We start from the raw sequence: 24333 nt of genomic DNA, 5'->3' as shown, positions 1-24333 counted from the left end.
TATATATATATATATATATATATATATATATATATATATATATATATATATATATATATATATATATATATATATATATATATATATTTATATATGAGAGAGAAAGAGAGAGAGTTATTATAACTGTAAATTGCTTAAAATATTTAACCGCAATTAATCGCATGGTTGTCGTTATGTAGTTGCGATTAATTACGACAATCGTGCCAATAAACTGTCAATCGATTAAAACATTTATTCGCAATTAATCGCACGATTGTCATGAGTTAACTCCTGATTTATTGCAACTAAATCACATTTTTATCAGTTCTAAATGTACCTTAAATGAATACTTTTCAAGTTTTGAATACTCTAATCAACATGCGCATGAACAAATATGGATGTTATATGCAAATGTATGTTTATTTTTAGTGAAACCAAACTCAACATAGAGCATGAAGACAAAATATCCTTGCAAAAGTTTTCAAGTAATTATGGTGTGTTGAATTGCACAAATCATCAGGACCCCAAACTGAACAGTATGTTTCCACACAGACGGTTTAAATTGCCGGATGTGTTCATCGTGCCAATTTTGGTGCTTGATTCAAAACTTGGCGCATCAGTAAAACAAAAGTTTAGTGATTAAAAATTATATCTGAGTAGAGAAAAGACAATGTGAATAAATGTGTGTTGCGTTATACGTTTTAATTTTGCCTCTTTTATATTTATTTATTTATATTTGTAATAAAAATTTTTTTTAACAGAATCCAATAAAATACAGTTCAAATAAAATATTTGAATACATTTTTTATTTTTATTTTTTTATAATCACGCGTTTCTAAAATGAGTGGCGTTAACACGTTAATTTTGACAGTCCTACGTAAATTTTTGTCCATCCCATAAGTTAATGGATCCACCCCAGAGAGGTAGAATTATAGACTTCAAGGCTCTGTGTGTGTGTGTGTGTGTGTGTGTGTGTGTGTGTGTGTGTGTGTGTGTGTGTGTGTGTGTGTGTGTGTGTGTGTGTGTGTGTGTGTGTGTGTGCTCGTTTAGCAAACTCCTCTTCGCCCGGTCTCCTCACGCACCTTCACAAACCAGACGCCTGGCAAATCCATCGCTCTTTTTCTCTGTTTCTCTAGGCTTGTGATTGTTTCACCGTTGTGTGATTGTTCGCTTTTGTGAGTGTGCGTTCGTGTTGTTGTGTGCAGCACTTAGACCGAAAGGAGGACACGTTCACGCCCATTCAAGTGCGTGATGAGTGTTTGTAATTCAGAGCACAATAGATAAGGGCTTCGTATGTTACTTTTTAAATTGGTAGGCTGAGCGGTGTGCGCTTGTGCTTGTGTGTGTGTTTGTGTGTGTGTGTGTGTGTGTGTGTGTAGATGACCTGACCTGGATGTCTGCATTTTCCCAAAACGACCTTTCAGACAGGTTACTGGTTTTATAAATCAGGCTTTCCAACACGCCACATCATTCGTTTTACATTAATTGAAATGACTTTCTAATAGACACACACACACACACACACACACACACACACACACATACCCATTTACACACACACACGCGCACACACACATACCCATTTACACACACCCACACACACGCGCACATACACACACACACACACATCTTCACACACACTGCTCATTATAAAGGCCATATAGTTTAATTGAATAGTAAAGGTCAGTGTTGTAATTATTGCAGGATAAATGAGTGAGCTGCGGTTGAAGCACCCTGCTCATCATTTATTGTTTGCAGGACGTCAAGCCAAAAGGCCAGTCAGTAAATATGCATGAATCAGTCATCACACACACACACACACATACACGCACACACACATACGCACATTTAATGAAACCACAGAGTTCTAGTCTTTAGTAGACATCCTCCTGAACGAGTCTCATTCCAAGACTCAGAACTTTCATACACTTCAAAATAAAAAGTGCTTTATGAACAATAACATAAATTCAAGATAGATGAACTCCTATAATGCATTTGCACATCCAGGCTTCCATTCTGTTCATAACTACCTGCCGTCTCGTGTTTGCTTCGCTGTAGTTACTGTATAATTCATGAATAATCTATAATAGTTGAATAATAGGGCTGGAGATGTATAGGCTTAAATATAGAATAGAGTTTATGGCTGCGGTTATTTTTTTTTTTCCTTTCACATGCTGGTGTGAAGAGAGGTAGAACCAGGACAATGTAATTAACTTCCATCCATTTTGTCTATTGGATAAGCACATTATATGAACAAAAGTTTTTTGGACACCTGACTATAACATTGCTTTTTTTAACATCCCATTCCACATTTAGTCCCCATTAGCTGGAAAAATAACCTTCACTTTTCTGGAAAGATGTTCTGCTAGATTTTGGATAGTGTTTTTGGAGATTTGTGCTCATTCAGACACAAGGATGTTGGAAAAGTCAGGTAGGTGAGTTGAGGAGGCCTGGGGTGCAGTCAGCGTTCCCTCAGTCAAGATCTTCTACTCCATCTTATGTAAAGCATATCTTCATAAAACTGGAGCATCCTCCTGAACAGGTTTGGGTGTCCTAGTTCAAGTAAAGAGAGAAAAATGTAATGCCACCACATCCAGAGACATCTTGTGTGTCTTCAACTCTGAGGTAAAAGTTTGGCGAAGAACCACATATGGCTGGAAAAATCAGGTGTCTCAATACTTTTGTCCATATACTTGAAGTTTGACAACTTTAATAAATGAAAAGGAAGAAAATGAATATTTGGGAATAGTTCTTGATGTTATGATAGGCCAGTGACAAGCTGCCGTCGTGATGTCGCTTGCATGTGTCGGCCACGGTTTTCCACTTTGCTCACAAGGCTGTGTAATACATGTTATTGATCTTGTGTGTAAGCTTGACGTGAGTCTGTCACAGCACTCGTCAGTGTTGCTGATTATTTACTGTTCTTGTGTGTGAACTGATCGTCTTGTAATGTGATGTTAACTGGTGCGACTTTGTGTGAGATTGTTCAGCAAAAAAAATATATATAAATAAAAATGAAATGTACAGCTTTTCTTTTCCGCTCAAGTGTAATTAAGTGGTGATAATTCTTGCAGCCTCCCAATGCATGTTGTGTCTAAAAATGTACAAATGGATGTTGGAGTGCTAAAACAAATAGTGCTTCCAAGTCGAATCACTGTTATCCTTGGAATAGAATGTCACCATGCAGGCCTCAATGTGGAGAGATGAAATTTTCTTTGACCGAATTATACCACAGAATTGACGCTGATAATAATATAAAATATTCAATATTCAATTCTTTCAATTTCGCTTTTTCTGCACATATACATTTTCCAGTGTATCGATCAAAAAATTTTAAAATAACAAACAAAAAACCTTACATTTCAAGTAAGTACTTCAAGTATTCCAGTAATGCCCGATTGCTCAATACAAAAGATTTTTTGGTAGCTTTGAATTGCTTTAGTCGTTAATATGAATATAAAAATATAAAATTGTAATCAAGTCAACAACCAAATCCATTAAATTCGAAGCAACTTGTGATAAAATCAAGTGAGATTCCCATTAACGAGGTTCTCAATTAAGTTTGAAGCTTGTTTGTTTTGTGATTTTTTGTCCTTAGCTGGAGTGCAAGGAATGCGCCATTTCTTGACGAAATTCTCAAACTTAATTGGTACCCAGCTGGATTAATGAGGCATGTTGTTGGTGTGGTACCAAATTGAAAAAGACTTGGCAAAACTGGCAGCTATATATTTTTTTTTCTAATTTGTAGCTACATTAGTGTCAGAATTAACTCACTTTATCTTTTATATATTTGAGGTAAAGGGGAAACAAAGTACATTTCATTCATGTCTGAAGTGTTCCCTGTCTGATGTGTATGATGTGTGTGTGTATTTCCGTATCGTATCTTGTGAATACATTGTCTCGCTGTTTTTTTGTATGTGTTGTAGTAAAAAAAACAAAAACACTTCCCCTCAGTCCCAAGTGCTAATGAGTAAGTGTACTTTTTTCTTCTTTATTGTTGGGTTTTATGTAAAGTTGCTCACATGCTCTCAGGTGTGGCTGCCCTGAATGGCGGCGGCTCGGCCGGCCCCATGGATGCCCTCACTCAGGCTTACTCAGGAATCCAGCAGTATGCCGCCGCCGCCCTGCCCACACTCTACAGCCAGAGCTTACTGCAGCAGCAGAGCGCCGCTGGGAGCCAGAAAGAGGGTGAGGAAGGACCACACACAGACACACACATTGACATGTACTCTCTGAGTCTTTAAGTCCCCATAAACTATTTAATTGTCATAACACAGGCATTAAGAGATAAAAAAAAATAGGGCTGTCAAAATTCATTTTAACAGCACTAATTATATAAAAGTGTGATTAATGCGGCGCGCATTTCCGTTTGACCATTTTTATTAATTTAATAAATGGTAAAAGAGGCGAAATTAAAACCTTCAATGCAACACGTATTTATTCACGATATCCTTTCTTTATTTAGATATATAAAGAAAAATAATAAACACATTATTTGTAATCACTAAACATTTGTTTTACTGATGCGGCAAGTCTCAAATCAAGCACCAAAATCCGCCATCCGCTCATCCGGCGTTTAAAACTGTCCGTGTGGAAACATAGCAAAAGTTCCGTTTGGTGTCCTGATGATTTACGTAATTTAAAACAGCATAATTATTTAAAAACATTTACAGGAATATTTTGTCTTCATGCTCTATGTTGAGTATGGTTTCACTAATAATAAACATACATTTGCAACAAGCATCCATATTTGTCCATGCAAATGTTGACTAGAGTTTTAAAAACTTAAAAATATTAGGTACATTTAGAACAGATCAAAATATGGGATTACAATTAATCACAGGTTAAATCATGACAATCATGCAACTAATCGCGATTAAATATTTAAATCGGTTGACAAATATAACACATTTGGACACACACACACACACACACACACACACACACACACACACACACACACACATAAACAGCAAAATAAATTCCAATTCACACACACAAACACATCTTCCACAGCCAGAATTTTAGAATGTGTGCGAGACAAATTTTGTCCCAATTAAAAGGATATATTCCAATTCGAATATTTGTATATTTATTATAGTTATATATGTTCCCAGCTTATACCAATACACAAATTCTCACACACATACACTTTTTCACATTCTGTACAACCCGGATCCCACTGTGACAGAGTATCGGTCTTATTTATGGACCTCACAGCTACACAAACACACACGAACATATACACTTATTGAGTATGTACACCTGTACTGCTGCTCATTAATGTGATTATTAACTAGTACGATGCATAAAATCATGGACCTCAAGTAAGATACACATCGGAATAGGAGGAAAATAGAGTCTCAGCAATTTTAACTGTAGAATGAATGTTTGTTCAATGCAGGATGGTTTGATTATTGCTGTAACTGCTGTTCTCCTGGGATGTATCCTTACAAGTTTCCCAGGACAGTTAACGGAAAAACTGCCCTAAATTTCTCACAAGAATTTATGATTCTTCAACACATTCTAGTGCACTAGAGTTTTCATCTCTCGAGTGTATGCCACGTAATAACCGTTCAAACACCTGTATATACCTATACAGTGATTCAAATACTAAAGGGTAATATATGCTCTACTAAAAGACCCTAGTGTGGTATATTATAGACCCCGTTTTTTTTTTTTTTTTTATTGTAGCCTTTAGTTTTTCACATTACATATATATGAACAGATGACAGAGTTCACTTTAGGTCACAACAATCTCGTTCTGGTTGTTTAAGCCTACTGACTAGCTACATAAGAAGTATAGTGTTGCCTAGCATATATTTTATATTTATTTTTTTCCCTTCATAGAGCATTGTGCAGCATTCGCAAAAATGAAATGTATGACAAAATTGTGGGGACGATTCAATGTCCCTTTTTGTGTAAAAAACAAGTACACACAGTACATTAGGAGCATTTCAGCTTCTATTGTTTACCTCCATTACCATAGAGACCTGTTGTTTTTTCACCACTGAGTAGACCAGTACTATTTCTGACACGTAAGTTGCGTAGCCTAAGGCACGGAAAAAAAAAAAATTTCACCTGAAAAACGAAGTGTGTGAATGCGTTGTGTATTGTGCTTGCAGGACCAGAAGGGGCAAACCTTTTCATCTATCACCTGCCGCAGGAGTTTGGGGACCAGGACATTCTGCAGATGTTCATGCCTTTCGGAAACGTAGTGTCGGCCAAAGTGTTCATCGACAAACAGACCAATCTGAGCAAGTGCTTCGGTATGTACCCGGAACACAAACACACTTTCACAAATACTCTCGTTGTAAGGACCTTTGGTTGTCATCATTACTAGTGCAATTAATGAATGTGATAAGAACACTTAAACCCAGCACTAACCCAAAAAGAAACCACGTTTTATTTTTTGCTGCTAAGAGCTACATTTCTCATTACTACACTATGTGGCCAAGGGTTTGCAGACAACTGACATTTACAGCTACTCTATATGAACAAAAAAATTGGGACACCTGATTTTTTCCAGCCATACTGTATGTGGATCTTCACTAAACTGTTACCACAAAGTTGGGGGCACGCAATTGTATCGAATGTTTTTTAGACGCAGTAGCATGAAATCTTCCATTCACTTGAATTAGGAGACCCAAATCTGTTCCTGCATGACAATGCCCCTGTGAACAAAGAGAGCTCCATGAAGATATGCTTTACAATGGGTCAAAGTGGAAGTTCTTCTGCTATAGAGCTCTATCCCTATTGAAAACCCTATTGGAATGAATTGGAACTCTGAAGACACCCCAGGCCTCCTCACCTCAACTACAACAGTACCTGATTTTTACTAACACCGTTGTGGCTGAATGAGCACAAATCTCCACAACCACTCTCCAAAAATTTAGTGGAACATATTCCCAGAAGAGTGGAGGTTAGATGAGGAGGTCTGGGGCGTAGTCAGCATTCCAGTTCATCCTGAAGGTGTTCGGTAGGGTTGAGGTCAGGGATGCTCAAGTTCATTCACTCTAGATTTGGCAAACCATGTCTGCATGGAGCTTGCTTTGTGCACAGGAGTATTGTCATGATGGAAATGTTTGGTTCCCTCTAGATCCAGTGAAGGGAAAATGTAAAGCTCCAGTATATATGTGTGTTTTTCGAATTATGGCAAAACAAATTTCTTGAATGTGGGGGTCAGGTGCGTACATACTTTGGCCATGTAGTATAAAGCATGCGCAAATCAAAGATCTGGCAAATTTGCATCGCAAAGAATTAAAGAGGCTGTTTTGAATGAAATCGCTCTTTCATGTATATTAGTTCACATTTTGTCAAAGGTTTTTCGAAATGAGAATAAATAATACAGTGTTAATGGAAAACCGTGCTGCGAAGTGCACTGTAAGCTCATTTTAGACAACGTTAAGATTGAAAGGCTTTGTTGAACAGAATGCGCTCTAATTGCGGCGGAAAAACGGGTCGTTGCACCATTTGGCTCTTTGTCATTTTAGATTTATTGAATCTATTTATTTAAAATATTTTCCAATGTGCTGTAGCATATAGTTTGTAATAAGACCCTGCACACTAATACATTTAATTGAACACCCCCCCCCTCCCCTCACGCACTTTTCTTCTTTGTTTCAGGTTTCGTCAGTTACGACAATCCCGTGTCGGCACAAGCGGCCATTCAGGCGATGAACGGCTTTCAGATCGGAATGAAGCGCCTGAAGGTTCAGCTGAAGCGATCTAAGAACGACAGCAAGCCCTACTGATCTAATTGCTAGGGCCACTCCTCTCTGTCCCTACACTGCTAGGGTAAGTCCCCACTGCTGCCACGGCAACCGCCCCGGGGATGGGAAAAAAAGGGGGAGGGACATGGGGGAGAGTTTCACCCTTAACACCACTAGAGGGAGTCACTTTCCTCCCTGAACATTCTTTTCAAACTTTTTTCGATGGCAGTATTATTATTTGTATTATTATTATTATTATTATTATTATTATTGTTATAATTATTATTATTATTAATATTATTTGGTTTCTATTCACATGAACGCTTCCATTTTTGCAATTATTTTGTATGACCTGCGATGAATGAATAGCTGTTGCTAGGTTTGTTTGGGGTTTTTTTTTTCCCTTTTTGATTTTGAGTTGTGTATAAAACTATTTATTTATTTTTTAAGTAGATATTTATACCATGCCTTTTCATTTTGTATGTTTTTTTCTTTTTTTTTTTTTTTCTTTCATTTTTATGATAATAACGACAACAACAGCCGAAAGGAAAAACGCTCTCTAAACTACATTTAGTTTCTCGTTGTGAACCTTGAGGCTTGTGAGAACACGTAGGGACGGGGCCAGAGCCCCAGAAAAAGCACCAATATGCACGTTCGACTTTGCCCTTTGACCTCTGGTGTTGCCTCCGGGCTCCGCTGCTCCTTCGACCCCTCGGCCCAACGGCACCAGAGAGAAAAGGGTCAAAACCCGATGTGGCCTCGCTGTAGTTAACGGCAATGACTGCCAAAAGAGACTCTTACACACAAACACACAAACACACCTGCCATTAAAGCATTACGCCTTTTTGCATTGTTTTTTTGTTTTGTTTTGTTTGTTATAGTGTTTGTCTCAACAGAGCATTTTATGTAGAGCATTTTAAAAAGAGATGATACATTTAAAGAAAAAAAACGAATCTAATATCAAAGCATTTTATGTTTCCGGCGGGGTGGCGGTTTTCAACTGCAAATACTTGATGTTTATTGAAATAAAAAAATATATATATCAGAGTACAGAAAGCCACAGGCCTGTAAATTTTATTTGTAAAAAAATGCAGTTCTATTTTTATACGAGAGAAAAAAAAAACATTTCTACTGCCTCTACTGAAGTGAAAGACTTGTATTTATTCTGGGTAAAAGTGATCGGGTTTGTGAAGACAAAGTGCTTATCGACGTCCAGTCTTCTGAAGCCAAACAATGAGAAGAGAACAGAGGATCTCTCCCCCTCCTCCCATCCCTTCTCTACCTCCCTCGTTCTTATCCCTCACATCTTTCTGTCCCTATCTCTTTCCTTCCCATCTGTCTTCTCCATCATTCTGTCATGTCCCGGTTATATTTCGGTCTGGGCTGCTTGTCCTGATCGTATTCGGAGATTCTCTCTGTTATAGTTATTAATCAAAAATGTAATAAGTGGCTGCTCAGCACTAAAGCCTCTGCTCTGATGGATTGGAAGTACAGAGGGATCAAATCCCAGGAAAATCCGGAGAGACAGTTTTTGGGCTCCTGAACATACAGTTGAACCCTAAACTTTCTCAGCTCTGTGTGTGGATTGGATTCAAGGCTTTTGGAGAACTGCATATAACAGTGAAAGAATCGTGAAGCCAGTGACATGCCAGCATCTATGGGTTTAGCTGAAGTATTTACAATATCGGGCTCCAGCAGTTTTCGCACAAATGCTAATAAAGTGGCGGAAATGAAAGATGTGGATCAAAGATCTGTTTCTGGAAGCATTTCATTTGCCTTAGTGCCCGTTTGAGCTTGTTCAACTTCGACCTATAAATTCACAAACTAATTAGACACACCACGAGCGGTGTTCATCGTACATGCTGGGTATCCTTCACACGCTTAGCATGAAGCTTGTAATTTTTTTTGTTAGCATTTGTTCGTTTCTTCTGAACCTAATTGGGATTTGTAACATTTCTGGTTATCACAATGTCCATTTTTAGATTACATAGGAGATCGAATAGAAGTTTTCGATCAATTTGGATTCCAAAAAAAAACCCCACAAAAAAAAACATGTAGCGTATCTACACTATATAGACAATAGTCTGTGGACACCTGACCATAAGTTTAGTATGTGCTTTTTAAACATCGCATTATAAATTTTATCTCCATTCGCTGGTGAAAACCTCCACTCCCCTGGGAAGATGTTCCACTACATTCTGTGGAGATTCAGCCACAAAGGTATTAGAAAAGTCGGGCACTGATGTAGAAAAGGAATCCCAATTCATATAATAACCTTCACAATACTGGGAAGATGTTCCACTAGATTTTTAAGTGTGCTTGTGGAGATTTGTGTTTATTCAACACAAGGAGGAGGTCTGGGGTGCACTCAGCATTCCAATTCATCTCAAAGGTGTTCAGTAGGGTTTATAGCTGTTACAGGCCACTCATGATCTTCCACTCCAACTCATTAAAAGCATATCTTCATGGAGTTGGCTTTGTGGACAGGGGCTTTGTCATGCTGGAGCAGGTTTAGGGCACCTAGTTTTAAGGGAAAATGTAATGCTGCATCCAAAGACATCCTATACAATTGTATGTTTTCAAATTTGTGGTAAAATTTTGGCAAAGAAGCTCATATGGCTGGAAAAGTCAGGTGTCCCAGTACTTTTGTCCATATTGTGTATCAGTATGTCTGTATATTGAATTTTAATGTAAACAAGTACTGTGTAAAATATATACGATAATATTTGAGGCTTTCAAAGATTACAATAAAAAAATCGATCAATCAATAAATAAGTAAATGAAAAAACATGTATATCATTAAAGAACACAACATATGTATACCAATGTGAGAATTTCGAAACAAAAAATGTCTCCAGAAGAACTGATTCCGAGTTCTCCAAGATGTTTTAGGCTACGTTTTATCTGGATCAATTTGAAAAATGCCATCTTTGTCTAAAAACTGTCCGCGTCCACAATATCGTTTTCAATCGATCTTCAAAAGTTGTTCATTCACAACGAAACGTCTGAAAACGCTCACGTCCCTGTACTGTGCATAAGTAAAACAATGTCGTGGGCAGGTCCAACGTTTTTTTTTTAAAGAACTGATAGTGAGGTGAAGTTGTTGCTGCGAGTAACAGGAGTATGAAGTTGCTAAATCAAGTAGGAATATAGACCGGGAGACGTGCCAAAACGAATACGCCAAAAAAGTGGACCACCATCTTGGCTTGAACTGGTCACATGACAAAAAAAAATGCAACATCATTTTCGAAAGCCTTTGTTTTCACAGTCCACTCCGTGCAAATGGCGTTTTTCAAAAAGCTAAATTTTCGTTGACTGAAAACAACAGAACGCCACTAAACGGAGCGTTTTCAAACGAAATAAATTCTTAGTGTGGACACTAGTCCTTAGTATCTCAGGTGAAAAAAAATAATTAATTTATATTTCCTGCTAAAAAATATGCCTGACGGGGCAAAATTCGTCACCATTCTGGCGACATTCCAGCCCCCATAACTAACGAATGAACCCCAAGACGTGGATTGGGCAGTAGGTCGTGCCTATAGACCCCACATTTTGGAATTTCACCCAGAATCCTTGGACAATATAGAAATTCCTGCTCAATAGATCAGTAGCGTGTTTACGTAAAAAGGAATTTGATTATTGTAGTCATCTTTACAGTATTCTTTTGCAAGACTGTTGCACGATATGTAAAACTTTCTTTCGGCTTCTTCCATTAGGGGTCGCCACAGCAGATCATCCGCATGTTTGATTTGGCACATGTTTTTACGCTGGATGCCCTTCCTAACGCAACCCTCCCCATTTATCCGGTCTTGGGACCGGCACTAAGGTTTGTGCAACCCTAATGGCTGGGGTCGGTTCCCTGACCGGGGATCGAAACCCTGCCGCAGCGGTGAGAGCGCCGCATCCTAACCACTAGACCACCAGGGAACCTAATGTTGCACAATATGTAATTATCATTAATAGTTAATATTCTTTATGGACAAAACGTTCTTTTAGATCTGAATCCAATCCAGACATCAGCACGTGAGGGTGAGGATGAGGGTGAGATATTAGATTGACAACAGGATTTAACAGGTCCGACCCTTACCCTTTTCGCTCCCACCGTCGTAGGCGATTCGAGTGGAAATTGAATTACGGCCCAGGTAACGAGTGACCTTTCCATGTTTAACGAAAATTAATTGATTGGATTAATTGTGAAGCCCTACTCCTTTACTCCTTTTCCTCCACTCTCTCTCACTCTCTGTCGATCCTTCCATCTCTTTCTCTCTCCCTTGCTGTTAGTAGCACTTTACACGTGCAATCTGTTTCTCCCTTTTTTTTTTTCCTTCTGTTTCATTTGAGCTTTGTCTGGTCTTCTGTTTCCGCATTCCGACAAAAGAATAAAAAGAATCCATCTCAGGATCCATCGAGCTGTCTTTCCAACAAGGGGCCGATGGATTCATTGGGGTGTGTGTGTGTGTGTGTGTGTGTGTGTGTGTGTGTGTGTGTGTGTGTGTGTGTGTGTGTGTGTGTGTGAATGTACATATCATTTACATATGTTTATCTGTGTGAAATTTGTGTAGTATTGGGGGAAAAAAAAGGAATATAACAAAAAAAAAAATTCTTGCACTGGGTAATCGCTGGCTAGTAGCGCTGTTGTTGTCGTTGTTCGATGTCGTTGCTGTTGTTGTCGTTGTTATTTGTTTGTTTGTTGTTCTCATGGTTTTTTAATGCTGTTAGTTGTGTGCCAGAGGCTGTGTGTGTAACTCTCCTCTCCCGTTTTCTTCCCTAGAAACTCATCTCCATGACTCTTTGCTCATCGTTTGCCTAGCATGTCTACGTGGCGTTCAAAAAAAAAAAAAAAAAAAGTCTCATCGTCTCGTCATTGTCTCCGATGTCTTTCTGAGTTCTCCTGATCATAATCTGGTCTCCTCCTACTGATCTCTCCTCGACTTTGATCTTAGCTTGGTCTTTGTTGGGTAATTTTTCTTATTTCTTTTTTGTTTGCATGTGACCTCATTTGGAGCTGGGTTGGTTTTTTTCCCCTGTTTTTGACTTTTTTTTATTTGTTTGTGTTCTTTCTCTTTTTAGTATGAGTTCGGAAGGTATTGGGGGGGGGGTATTGGCTGAAAAGAAGGAAAGAAGGAAGGAAAAAATGTGAAAAAGCTAGAGCGATAAAGGCGCGTATCGCACTCGCAGAATAGGTAGAGTCTATTTAATAGCCGAACCCGACGCGTCGTCATTTTTACAGAGCGCTGTTTTTGACATTTTTCGCGAAACGTAATGAATAAAAAAAAACAACAACAATTAAGACAAACCTGTGGCAAAAATTTTTTTAAAGAAATTTGCTAATCGTTGGCTAGTTTTTGTATGATTTGCTTTACATTTCATTATTAGAATTATTTTAATTATTCGTTTTTTGTTTTGTTTTGTTTTTTTCATTCATTTAAAGTAAACTTGAAAGTACAATACAGGGATTGGCTTCGGGACTTCCTGTCAGCGCGATTACAGGTAGACCGAGCTGGTTTCTACGAGAACTAGACTACTTCCAAGCAGTTTTAATACGAAAAATCTATATAAATATAAATATATATATATAAATAAATAAAAACTGTCTAATTGAACATAAAGAGTCTCTCAGAGCGAGCTTGTGGTTTTTACATTTTTCAGGCAGTGTAAAGTTTTTTGATAAGGCCATTTGAAGTGGCTCGGTTTCTCATTAAAGTCTATATAAAACCACTTTTTTCTAGAGTAGTAAAGGTATTAAAAAACAAAAAAGACAAAAAAAAAAAACCACCAACGAAATAAAAAAAAAAAGAGTGCCCTGTTTGGGGGAAATGCTACCTACATGTCACACCTTTTTGCTGAACTGATCTACCGTTAGACAATCCGTGGTATAAATGCACATGAAATTACCTATATTTTATACTGTTTAAATGTATAGAGGAAAAAAAAAAAAACAAACAAACAAAAAAAAAAAAAACCCAACAGTTTGTGTGACCCGCGTTCCCGTCGGTGCTTTTTGTGGATTGAGTCGTGGTTTCATCACAAGTCTAATAGTCTTATTCGTCTTGTGTTTTTAAAGAGAAGACTAAAAATCGGTTTACTTGAACATAGACAAAAACCTATCATAGTACTATTGCTAATAGAGTATACCTGTTGTTTTTTGTTTGTTTTTTTCTTTGTTTGTTTTTTTTTTTTTTTTTCCTTTTATTCTCTTTTTATTATTAGGAGTCCCTATTTGAAATTTCTTGTCGGGTAATTAGCTATATAAACCTTTTACAAATGTCAGCTTGTGAAGCATCAATGTCATTCTTCTTATTTTTTCGAATTGTGGGAAACAATATTTAGATGTGTTGTTGCGCTCAGCGAAATGTAAATTTTTTTTTCTTTCATACACACGGGAAAAAAAAAAAAAAGTAAAAAAAAAAAAAAAAAAAACAACAACTATGAGTGGACTTTAGTGCCAAAATTCTGACGGTACATCCTGCCTACAGCTTCAGTGTATTACTTGTGAAATGATTTGATGATTTGATAACATGGGTATTTTATTACGTAAGTGTTTTGTATCCCTCATATTTAAGGATATAGATTAAAAAAAAAAAAAAAAAAAAGAAAAAAAAAACCGGTTGTTAACTTGCTACTCTGTGGTCTTGTTGCCTGAACTGTTCACGTTTTTTGCTTTCTTTCTTTCTTTTTTCTTTTCTTTTTTTTTTTTTTATGTAAAGATGTAAAAAAGTGCCCATGTGTCATTCTCTCTTGTTCTTTCTCTGTATCTATCTCCTAACTCACACACATGCACGTGCACAACCATACACACACACGCGCACCCACATGCACGCATACACACACCTGCGCTAAAGGTTGACCTCACAGCCCTCTTTTCTTCGATGGTGTGTGTATGTGAGCCCCCTGAGCACGAGTCTCAGCAGCACACACGTCTACATCTACATCTACACCCCCCCCCCCTCTCTCTCACACACACACACACACACACACACACACAATTGGCATCGTATCGCGAGCCCGAGTAGCCAGTCGAAATCACAGGGGAGCTGTACAGAGGTGTCAGGCATGTGTCGATAGTACATGGACATCATACTATAGCTATTTGTTTGTTACCCTACTTGATTTCTTTATTCTTTAACCTGCATTTGTTTTTCTACCGAACACCGTGACGATAGAAAGGTGCCCAAAGAAGTGCAAGATATTTGATATTCACATCACATTGTTTTGCTTTTTTTTAACACTAGGGAAAGAGCCACTTCTCAAGTTTAATAAAGGAAGTGTGCGCTAATCGGTTTCACGGATCGCATTCATGCTAACGCGAGGGTCATCGGCATCCTGGAAAAAACACACACGACTTATCAAGAGCAGATCAACCCCCCCAAGCATTCGGCATCATGGGGACCGTTTGTTTCATAAATTATACCTTTTAAATATATCAAATCCAAAAGTGTATTAGAGTCGGTGTGGTGTGAAATCTCACTATTGAATCGAAAAACCTTTTTTTCGTACCGTATTTTTGCGTTTTTCTCGGCACGTTCAAACTCCACGAAGGTATACAGTTGTCCTGATGCTTGGAATGCAATGCTCGAAACAGGATATACTTTTTAATCTCAGAACACAAACACCGCAGAAATCTGACACCATGGTAGCAGAGATAATGCTATCCATTTGCTAGAATATATATTCACACATATATGTGTGTGTAATGTGTTCTGAGTTTATCGGCACATGCCTGTTCACCTCGCTTCTGCATCTTCAGGTCTTAAAAGCACCCTGACGCCAAAGGACGCCTCACCCCCTGTCCACAGTATCGTATTTACCCATTGCACTTTTTTTGTCGGAAAAAAAAAATTTACACGTGTTGTAAATGAACCGTGTATATATATATATATATATATGTATATACACATACAATCTTGTTTACAAACGTGGTTTACAGCCAGCTCCCCCCTAAAAACCCCTGTTTACTTCTTCACTAAAGCACTATTTTCTACCCAAATCCTGCCTTAACACGACGCTCAGTATTAGTGGGGTGGAATAGGCTGCTGTCTGAGTGCTGCCAAGGTTATTTGTGCGTTTGTGTGTCTGTCTGGTGTGTATGTGTGTGTTTGTTGTTTATGTATGTGTGTCCCAATAATTCACCTGACCAACAGTACCAGAACTGCCAAACACACAGAGCTGCAGGGAGGGCCATCCTCTGTGGGATTCGACTGCATGGTTAAGCGTTATGCCGTCACCTTTAGCTGGTCGCACAAGCACAAAAAAAAAACACATATGCTGCACATGTAGGTGGGGCAAAAAAAACGGTTAGCACAATTCTAGTATTATTATGTCTGAACTTATATCCCAGTCAGCACCAGGAAAAGAAATACAGTATTCCCCCGTTTATCGCGGTGGTTACGTTCCAAAATATAAACGAAATAACCCCCAAAGATGCTATTTTATGTATACAGTACTGTACTGTATAAACATTTTACTTCATTTAACAATTAATCTTTATATTAATTAATACATTTAATTATTTCAAACACAATTAAAACAATTCCCTATAAGTGTTTTGGTTTATCGTGCTATCTGCGAGAACAAATCAGCCAAACAAATTAGTTATGTGGCAAATGCGATAAACCGTAAACCGGGGGATTACTGTACTGACGTACTGCCTTTTCAGTGTATCCACAACACACTACCAGTCAAAGGCTTTTGATCAGCATATATATATATATATATATATATATATATATATATATATATATATATATATATATATATATATATATAGTTTTTAGTCAGCGCTTTGTCCTGTTCAGGGTACCAGTGAATCCCAGAACATTGAATGTAAAGAGGCAAATACATCCTGGTTCTACAGACTATGGTATAAGTTCATTAGAGCAAGATAAAAAATGTTCATGGATTTGGTTTTCATTGTAACATTTTAGATTTAAAGATATATATATATATATATGAATTAAATGCTTTATGAGCAATGAGAAAAAGATTTGAAACTGAATTTATATAATATTGGGACAAGAATCAATATTCCAATATTTTTCTAATATTAAAGAATAACATTTCAAAACTTTTGACTGGCAGTGTGCTCATATATATATATTATTCTTTTCTCAATCCTCCTTTACAACTCAGAGGTGTGTAACACCTGTTTATACCCTAAAGCACAAAGCAACGTTCTAAGTTATCGAAATGTCCAATGATGTCCAATGATTTCATTCTTCATGCTACTAAGGGCTCATCCTCATCTTTAAAACCCCTAATTTTAGCTGATACCTAATTTTAGCTGATTACTGGCACTGCCTTGGACATGGTGGAAGGGATTTAACCAAGGTGCTCTGGCCTGAAGGATATATATATATATATATATATATGAATAAAATGCTGCACTATGATGTGTTCAAATGACAGTGGGTTAATGCAACAAATTCTGATGTCTCCCAGTGTGTTTGTGTGTGTGTGTGTGTGTGTGTGTGTGTGTGTGTGTGTGTGTGTGTCTGCTTCGCCACTTCTAAAACAAACAGGGTAAGATATTGCGATCTCGCTACGCACATAATTCCCAACACACTTCATTTATTTAACACACACACACACACACACACACGCATAAAATCACACACATTAGATGTTTAGTAAAGCACAAAGTTGTAAGGGTCTTTGCAGATGTGCTTGCTGAGGCTCTTTACTCAGGGGTTTTCTTCACCACACACATCTTCTCTTAAATCTGTTTGTTCTTTCTGTTTTTTGCTTTTCTCTTAAGTGCTATTTAACAACAGTGTATTTTATGAGAAAAAAAAAAAAGTGGAGTTTCTTTGCATTTTTTGCTTATGTCAAGTTTTTTGGAGAAAAAAAAAATAATACTGTATGTGTGTTGATCTCTGATGTGCCGTATAAAAAAAGCTTGTTGTCTGTAGATTAATATCATTTTTGTTTAATTCTAAAAGGATTTGAGTAGTTTTAAGTATTGTCTTGAGAAAAGCCAAAGTCAATGCATTTCAGTGGATTATGTAAGCGTGGTACATGTTTGTTTGACTCCTTGGAATCTGTCATTGGATGGAATTTAAAAAGTACACAAAAAAAATGCGCAGGCTTTCCTATTTCTAAAACTGATTGTACTTATGCCTTTTGTACCAGTGCAACTTTTTATACTGGCAATTAAAGAAAAAAAAACATAAAAACAACAAAAAAAAAAAAAAACAATACTGAGAGTCTGTCTGAGCCGGCGTTGGGGGTCGGCCAGCGGCTGTTCCCGAGTTTTGATTTCTAAGTTGGCATCCAGGATGGTTTAGTTTTAATATAAAGATTTTCTAGAACTTTGGCTTGCTATCTTTGCCTTTTGACATCTTGTTCTTCTTCACTTCAGCGTTTGGTTTCCTTTTTCTTTATCTCTGCTTTCTTTTCTCTTTTTTTTTTTTTTTTTTTTTTTTTTTTTTTTTTTTTTTTTTTTTTTTTGGAAAGAGGGTCGGGAGTTTTCCTTTTGGCTTACAAGTACCTAAAAACAAAAAACCAACAAAAAAAAAATCAAGTTTGTCTTTTTCAAAGTGTCTTTACGAAGGCGGTAAGTTTCATTTTGTTCAGTATATTGTGCAGTCTCCATGATAAGACGATTTAGACGATTTAGAAGTATTTAGTCCCCTTCAGTGGATAAATGTATTAGTTTGACAAAGAGATGAAAAAAAAAACAAGTAATTTGAGGACTTTTTTGCTTTTAGCTGTTTAGAATTTTTCTGGTTTCTCTGTCCTTTGCTGTTAACCTAACTGTGTAGCTGAAACAGTCGGACTTATTTTTGTAAATGTACGTTCTTGTGTGATGCAGTTTTTTGCTTCTGTCTCCGATATTAAATCATTTTTCCTAATACTCGTCTCTCTCTCTGTGCTGTGGTGTTCCAGTACCTGTCCGATGTTGTAACAGCGTTCACACAACCTCCCCTCCAGTGTTCCACCTCTCTCTCTCTCTCTCTCTCTCTCTCTCTCTCTCTCTCTCTCGCTCTCGCTCTCTCTCTCTCTCTCTCTCTTTCTCTCTCCTTCTCTCTTTTTCTTTCTCTCATTCTTTTTCTTATTGTCTCTCTTCCTCTTTCTTTCTTCTGTCGTTCTTACTTTGTTCTTTACTGTTTGATGTCTTTTTTGTTGTGTTTCGATGCATTAGTGCAACCGGTTTCATCTACTCTTCACCAAAATCTCATCACTAAACGTGGTAAATATACATAAATGATGTTTTATATGTATATTTCTGTGCAGCCCAATTTGCTGTGACAGTAGATGGACAGCTTTTTTTTTTTTTTTTTTTTTTTTTTCTATTTTTCAAATTGCAATAAAAACTACTAACAAATTCACTTTTAGAGACCAGGCTTTAGAGGCGTACATGACTTTTAATTTATAAAATAAGAAAAAGAAAAAAATGAAAGACAGATAGAAAGTAAGAAAATGGCATTAGAGAAATATGATACCAAGACACTTCGAGATGCCAGTCTGTTTTTTTTTCACACACTAGTAATTCACCGTCACAGATGAAATAATAGAACTGTGTATCTGTAAGCTAGCTATCGATTACATGATAGAGTTAAGTGAATTTAGTAGCCCTGCCTACAGGTCTTTATGCTGTTCTGTACTGTCTGCTCTTCTGGGCGAAGCTCCCCTTGTCCCTCTCCTCTGTCCTTGTTCCTCTCCGCTCTGTCCTGTCCTTGTCTTTACTGCATCCCTACAGAGATACCAGAGAGTCCAAATTAACGTGAGGGAATTCTACAAGTTCGTAGGACCTTTGATTTTGGTTTTGTTAAGAAAACAGGGCAGAAACATTTGAATTGTTTTGGAAAGAAAAACTAAAAAGAAAAAGAAGTGATTTAATTTACTTAGTGGGGTTTATCTGTTAAACGGTTAACAGTTTAATTATGTGATTAAGGATTTTTTTGTTTTTTTCAAGGGATATCAGATTTCAGATACATGCAAATACAATGGGTTGAGAGTTTATGATACACCTACATCAACAGTTTATTATATACCTACACTGCCTATCTACAATACCAGTTTGATATATTTACACTACAAGGTTATTATATACCTTAACTACCTGCCTACAATACCGGTTTATAACACCTACACCACATGGTTATTATATACCTAAACTACCTGCCTACAATACCGGTTTATAACACCTACACCACATGGTTATTATATACCTTAACTACCTGCCTACAATACCGGTTTATAACACCTACACCACAAGGTTATTATATACCTAAACTACCTGCCTACAATACCGGTTTATAACACCTACACCACATGGTTATTATATACCTAAACTACCTGCCTACAATACCGGTTTATAACACCTACACCACATGGTTATTATATACCTAAACTACCTGCCTACAATACCGGTTTATAACACCTACACTACATGGTTATTATATACCTAAACTACCTGCCTACAATACCGGTTTATAACACCTACACCACATGGTTATTATAAACCTAAACTACCTGCCTACAATACCGGTTTATAACACCTACACCACAAGGTTATTATATACCTAAACTACCTGCCTACAATACCGGTTTATAACACCTACACCACAAGGTTATTATATACCTAAACTACCTGCCTACAATACCGGTTTATAACACCTACACCACATGGTTATTATATACCTAAACTACCTGCCTACAATACCGGTTTATAACACCTACACCACATGGTTATTATAAACCTAAACTACCTGCCTACAATACCGGTTTATAACACCTACACCACAAGGTTATTATATACCTAAACTACCTGCCTACAATACCGGTTTATAACACCTACACCACATGGTTATTATATACCTAAACTACCTGCCTACAATACCGGTTAATAACACCTACACCACAAGGTTATTATATACCTAAACTACCTGCCTACAATACCGGTTTATAACACCTACACTACATGGTTATTATATACCTAATATACCTGCCTACAATACCGGTTTATAACACCTACACCACATGGTTATTATATACCTAATATACCTGCCTACAATACCGGTTTATAACACCTACACTACATGGTTATTATATACCTAAACTACCTGCCTACAATACCGGTTTATAACACCTACACCACATGGTTATTATATACCTAATATACCTGCCTACAATACCGGTTAATAACACCTACACCACATGGTTATTATATACCTAATATACCTGCCTACAATGCCGGTTTATAACACCTACACCACATGGTTATTATATACCTAATATACCTGCCTACAATGCCGGTTTATAACACCTACACCACATGGTTATTATATACCTAATATACCTGCCTACAATACAGGTTTATAACACCTACACTACATGGTTATTATATACCTAATATACCTGCCTACAATACCGGTTTATAACACCTACACAACATGGTTATTATATACCTAAACTACCTGCCTACAATACCGGTTTATAACACCTACACGACAAGGTTATTATAAACCTAAACTACCTGCCTACAATGCCGGTTTATAACACCTACACCACAAGGTTATTATATACCTAATATACCTGCCTACAATACCGGTTTATAACACCTACACCACATGGTTATTATATACCTAAACTACCTGCCTACAATACCGGTTTATAACACCTACACCACATGGTTATTATATACCTAATATACCTGCCTACAATACCGGTTTATAACACCTACACTACATGGTTATTATATACCTAATATACCTGCCTACAATACCAGTTTATAACACCTACACTAAATGGTTATTATATACCTAAACTACCTGCCTACAATACCAGTTTATAACACCTACACTACATGGTTATTATATACCTAATATACCTGCCTACAATACCAGTTTATAACACCTACACCACATGGTTATTATATACCTAATATACCTGCCTACAATACCAGTTTATAACACCTACACCACATGGTTATTATATACCTAATATACCTGCCTACAATACCAGTTTATAACACCTACACTACATGGTTATTATATACCTAATATACCTGCCTACAATACCAGTTTATAACACCTACACCACATGGTTATTATATACCTAATATACCTGCCTACAATACCAGTTTATAACACCTACACTACATGGTTATTATATACCTAAACTACCTGCCTACAATACACTTTTTATGATATACCTACACTACAAGTGTATTATATAAACAAACGACCTACCCTACCATTTTACAATATAACAGTTTATAATATAACCTATACCACCAGTTTGTGATATATTTACACTACTGGTGTAGGAGTTACCTACACTTCCAGATTACAATGTACTTGTACTACCAATTTTGGAAATATCTATAGTATCAGGTTAGGATTTACTTACACTTCCTATTTATGATATACCAGTTTATGAGTTACCTACAATACCAGGTTATGATATATGTATTATTTAAACGTACCATTTTCTCTACGACCAGAATTATATTATATTACAGTAAGTTTTCATCTAAATGCTGCAAGTGACTAAAAATCTACCTTCACCGACAAGAACAATGTTAGGTCCTTTAACCGAAACAGTGTCAAAATTTGCTAGTTTTGATTTGTTTTTGGTGGTGGCATTATTTTACTAACTCCCTTCAAACATTAAAAATATTTCTTTCATTGAAAACTCATTCACACTTAGCCATCTCTCAACACATGCCTGTTGCAAAACATGCAGTTATTTGGGTTTATAGTAAATGAGATAAGAATGAGATCTGAAGCAATTTTGACTGTCTAAAACTATTTTTCTCTATAAAAATGATATTGAATTCTAAAATTTTACTGGCCAAAATGTGTTGATTTATTTACTACAGGATAGTAAAACTATAGTACTAGTTTCTATAGTAACAACATAATAGACACATGTGGCAAATTGAAATTTAATCTATGTAATGTCACTTTGGGAAAAAAGATGTTGTTTAACAAGGAATCAGTGATTTGATTAAAATTTTTTGGGACATTTTAGCATTTATGGAAGGAGCCTCCAGTGTCACTGTCTCCTGTATGCCTTCCTGTAAGACTATAGATCTTTCTGTTTTCAAACTTTTCAATTTCTTGGGAAAATGACAAACTGCTTCATTGTTTGTTTTGGAAAGATTAAAGATGGTGAGATAGCTGCTGGTAATGTGAGTGATAACAGGAACAAACTTTTCTCACACAACATTATCAGAAAATAATCAACCACAGGGTTGTAAATGTGCACTATGGAGCGTTACAGAAACTGTCATTGATTGTTTTTCCACTAACAGCACATGAAATTCCTTCCATACTTTCAACATTTATAGTTAGGGATCTATCCTGGTCCGAGTCATGGTGCATCCAGAACTAGTCACAGTAAAGCCTAATCTTGTATAAGACACCAATTATTCATATGACATCACACATTCAACAATAAGGAGATATTTGGCATAGCCAATATATCTACCTGCATGTTTTTTTGGATTATGGGAGGAATACGAAAAACCTGCAGGACACCCAGACGAAGAACATCGGGGAAACATGCAAAACTCCACACACAGAATAACACAAGCTCAAGAGACTGAACCAAGGAAGTGTGAGGTAAAAAAACAACACAAATGTCTTTAGTTTAAATTGTACAACAAATTTCTTTTGGGATGAATAAAGTGATCTATCTGATGGAGTAGACATGCATGCAGAAACAAGGTAAGTGTTCCTAATAAAGTGACAATTCAGTTTTACACGATTTAAACATCTGTGGAAACAATTTTTAAGTACCACAGGGTAAAAAAGACATGTACGGTTCCACCTATGAATATTAAAGACCACCAATAGAACATACATTTAAACACAAAATACCAGAGGATATATATATATATATATATATATATATATATATATATATATATATATATATATATATATATATATATATATATATTGTTTTTTTATTTGTTTTTTTTTTATATAAAACTTATACACAGTATTCTAGAGCTGATATTCACTCAGACTTTTTTAAACATTTCACAGACATATAATTCTTGCAGATATTCTTTCAAGTATACCAGAGAGTTCCTTCAAGGGTTTCACAGATCAAACATGTGTGAATAATTTATAAAGGATGCCAGAGATTAAATGCACAAAAAAAAACCCAATGCAACAAAAGATAAGAGATCAAAATGCGTGTGAATATTTCACAAAAGACGCCAGAGTTCAGAATCGCTCAAGCGTTTGTTATGTTTTCTTTTCTTTTAAAGACACCACTGTGCAAATATATACAAACATTTTACAAAGAATATCACAGGGTTCACATTCACACAATCTAGGAAGCGCGCACACAGCCAATGTTGGAACAAAAGGTGCAAATTACATGTCATATCACTTCAGTGATGTGCAGCTTGTTTGCTACAGTAATTGGGAAGATGTCACAGTGTCAGCGTTCAATCGGAGAATACTTTTTTCTTAAAACTCACTTTTATATAGCTTAGAATATAGTAAATAATACTAATAAAAACTTACTTTCGGCTTCTCCCATTAGGGGTCCGTATTCATGATCCGCATGTTTGATTTGGCACATGTTTTTATGCTGGATTCCCTTCCTAATGCAACCCTCCCCATTTATCCTGGCTTGGGACTGGCACTAAGAGTGCACGGCTTGTGCAACCCTAATGGCT

General features: G+C 36.7%; 1 protein-coding gene and 1 long non-coding RNA gene across 51 annotated transcripts in view; one reads left to right on the top strand and one right to left on the bottom strand.

Moving 5' to 3' along the window:
• Positions 1-15973, top strand: part of celf2 (cugbp, Elav-like family member 2) — a 181922-nt gene extending 165949 nt beyond the window's left edge. For 17 of the 50 annotated variants that reach the window (XM_083528530.1, XM_083528510.1, XM_083528507.1 and 14 more), the window contains 4 exons: positions 3994-4167; positions 6105-6248; positions 7606-7776; positions 12463-15973. In XM_083528530.1, coding sequence (XP_083384656.1) covers positions 3994-4167; positions 6105-6248; positions 7606-7733 — 446 coding nt within the window. In that variant the 3' untranslated portion in view covers positions 7734-7776; positions 12463-15973. Of the gene's footprint in view, positions 1-3993; positions 4168-6104; positions 6249-7605 lie in introns of all 50 variants that reach the window. The other 33 variants (XM_083528532.1, XM_083528513.1, XM_083528526.1 and 30 more) reach the window with 3 other exon arrangements.
• An 896-nt stretch (positions 15974-16869) lies between these two features.
• Positions 16870-23464, bottom strand: LOC310719248. The gene is made up of 3 exons (XR_014531415.1): positions 21759-23464; positions 19906-20519; positions 16870-19748 (listed from the first exon to the last, which is right to left on the bottom strand). It is a non-coding gene; the product is annotated as an uncharacterized lncRNA (long non-coding RNA).
• Positions 23465-24333: the final 869 nt, after the last annotated feature.

The sequence above is a fragment of the Silurus aristotelis genome, assembly GCF_946808225.1.
Source record: "Silurus aristotelis genome assembly, chromosome: 24".
NCBI lineage: Eukaryota > Metazoa > Chordata > Actinopteri > Siluriformes > Siluridae > Silurus > Silurus aristotelis.
This window is presented reverse-complemented; position numbering and strand designations above follow the sequence as displayed.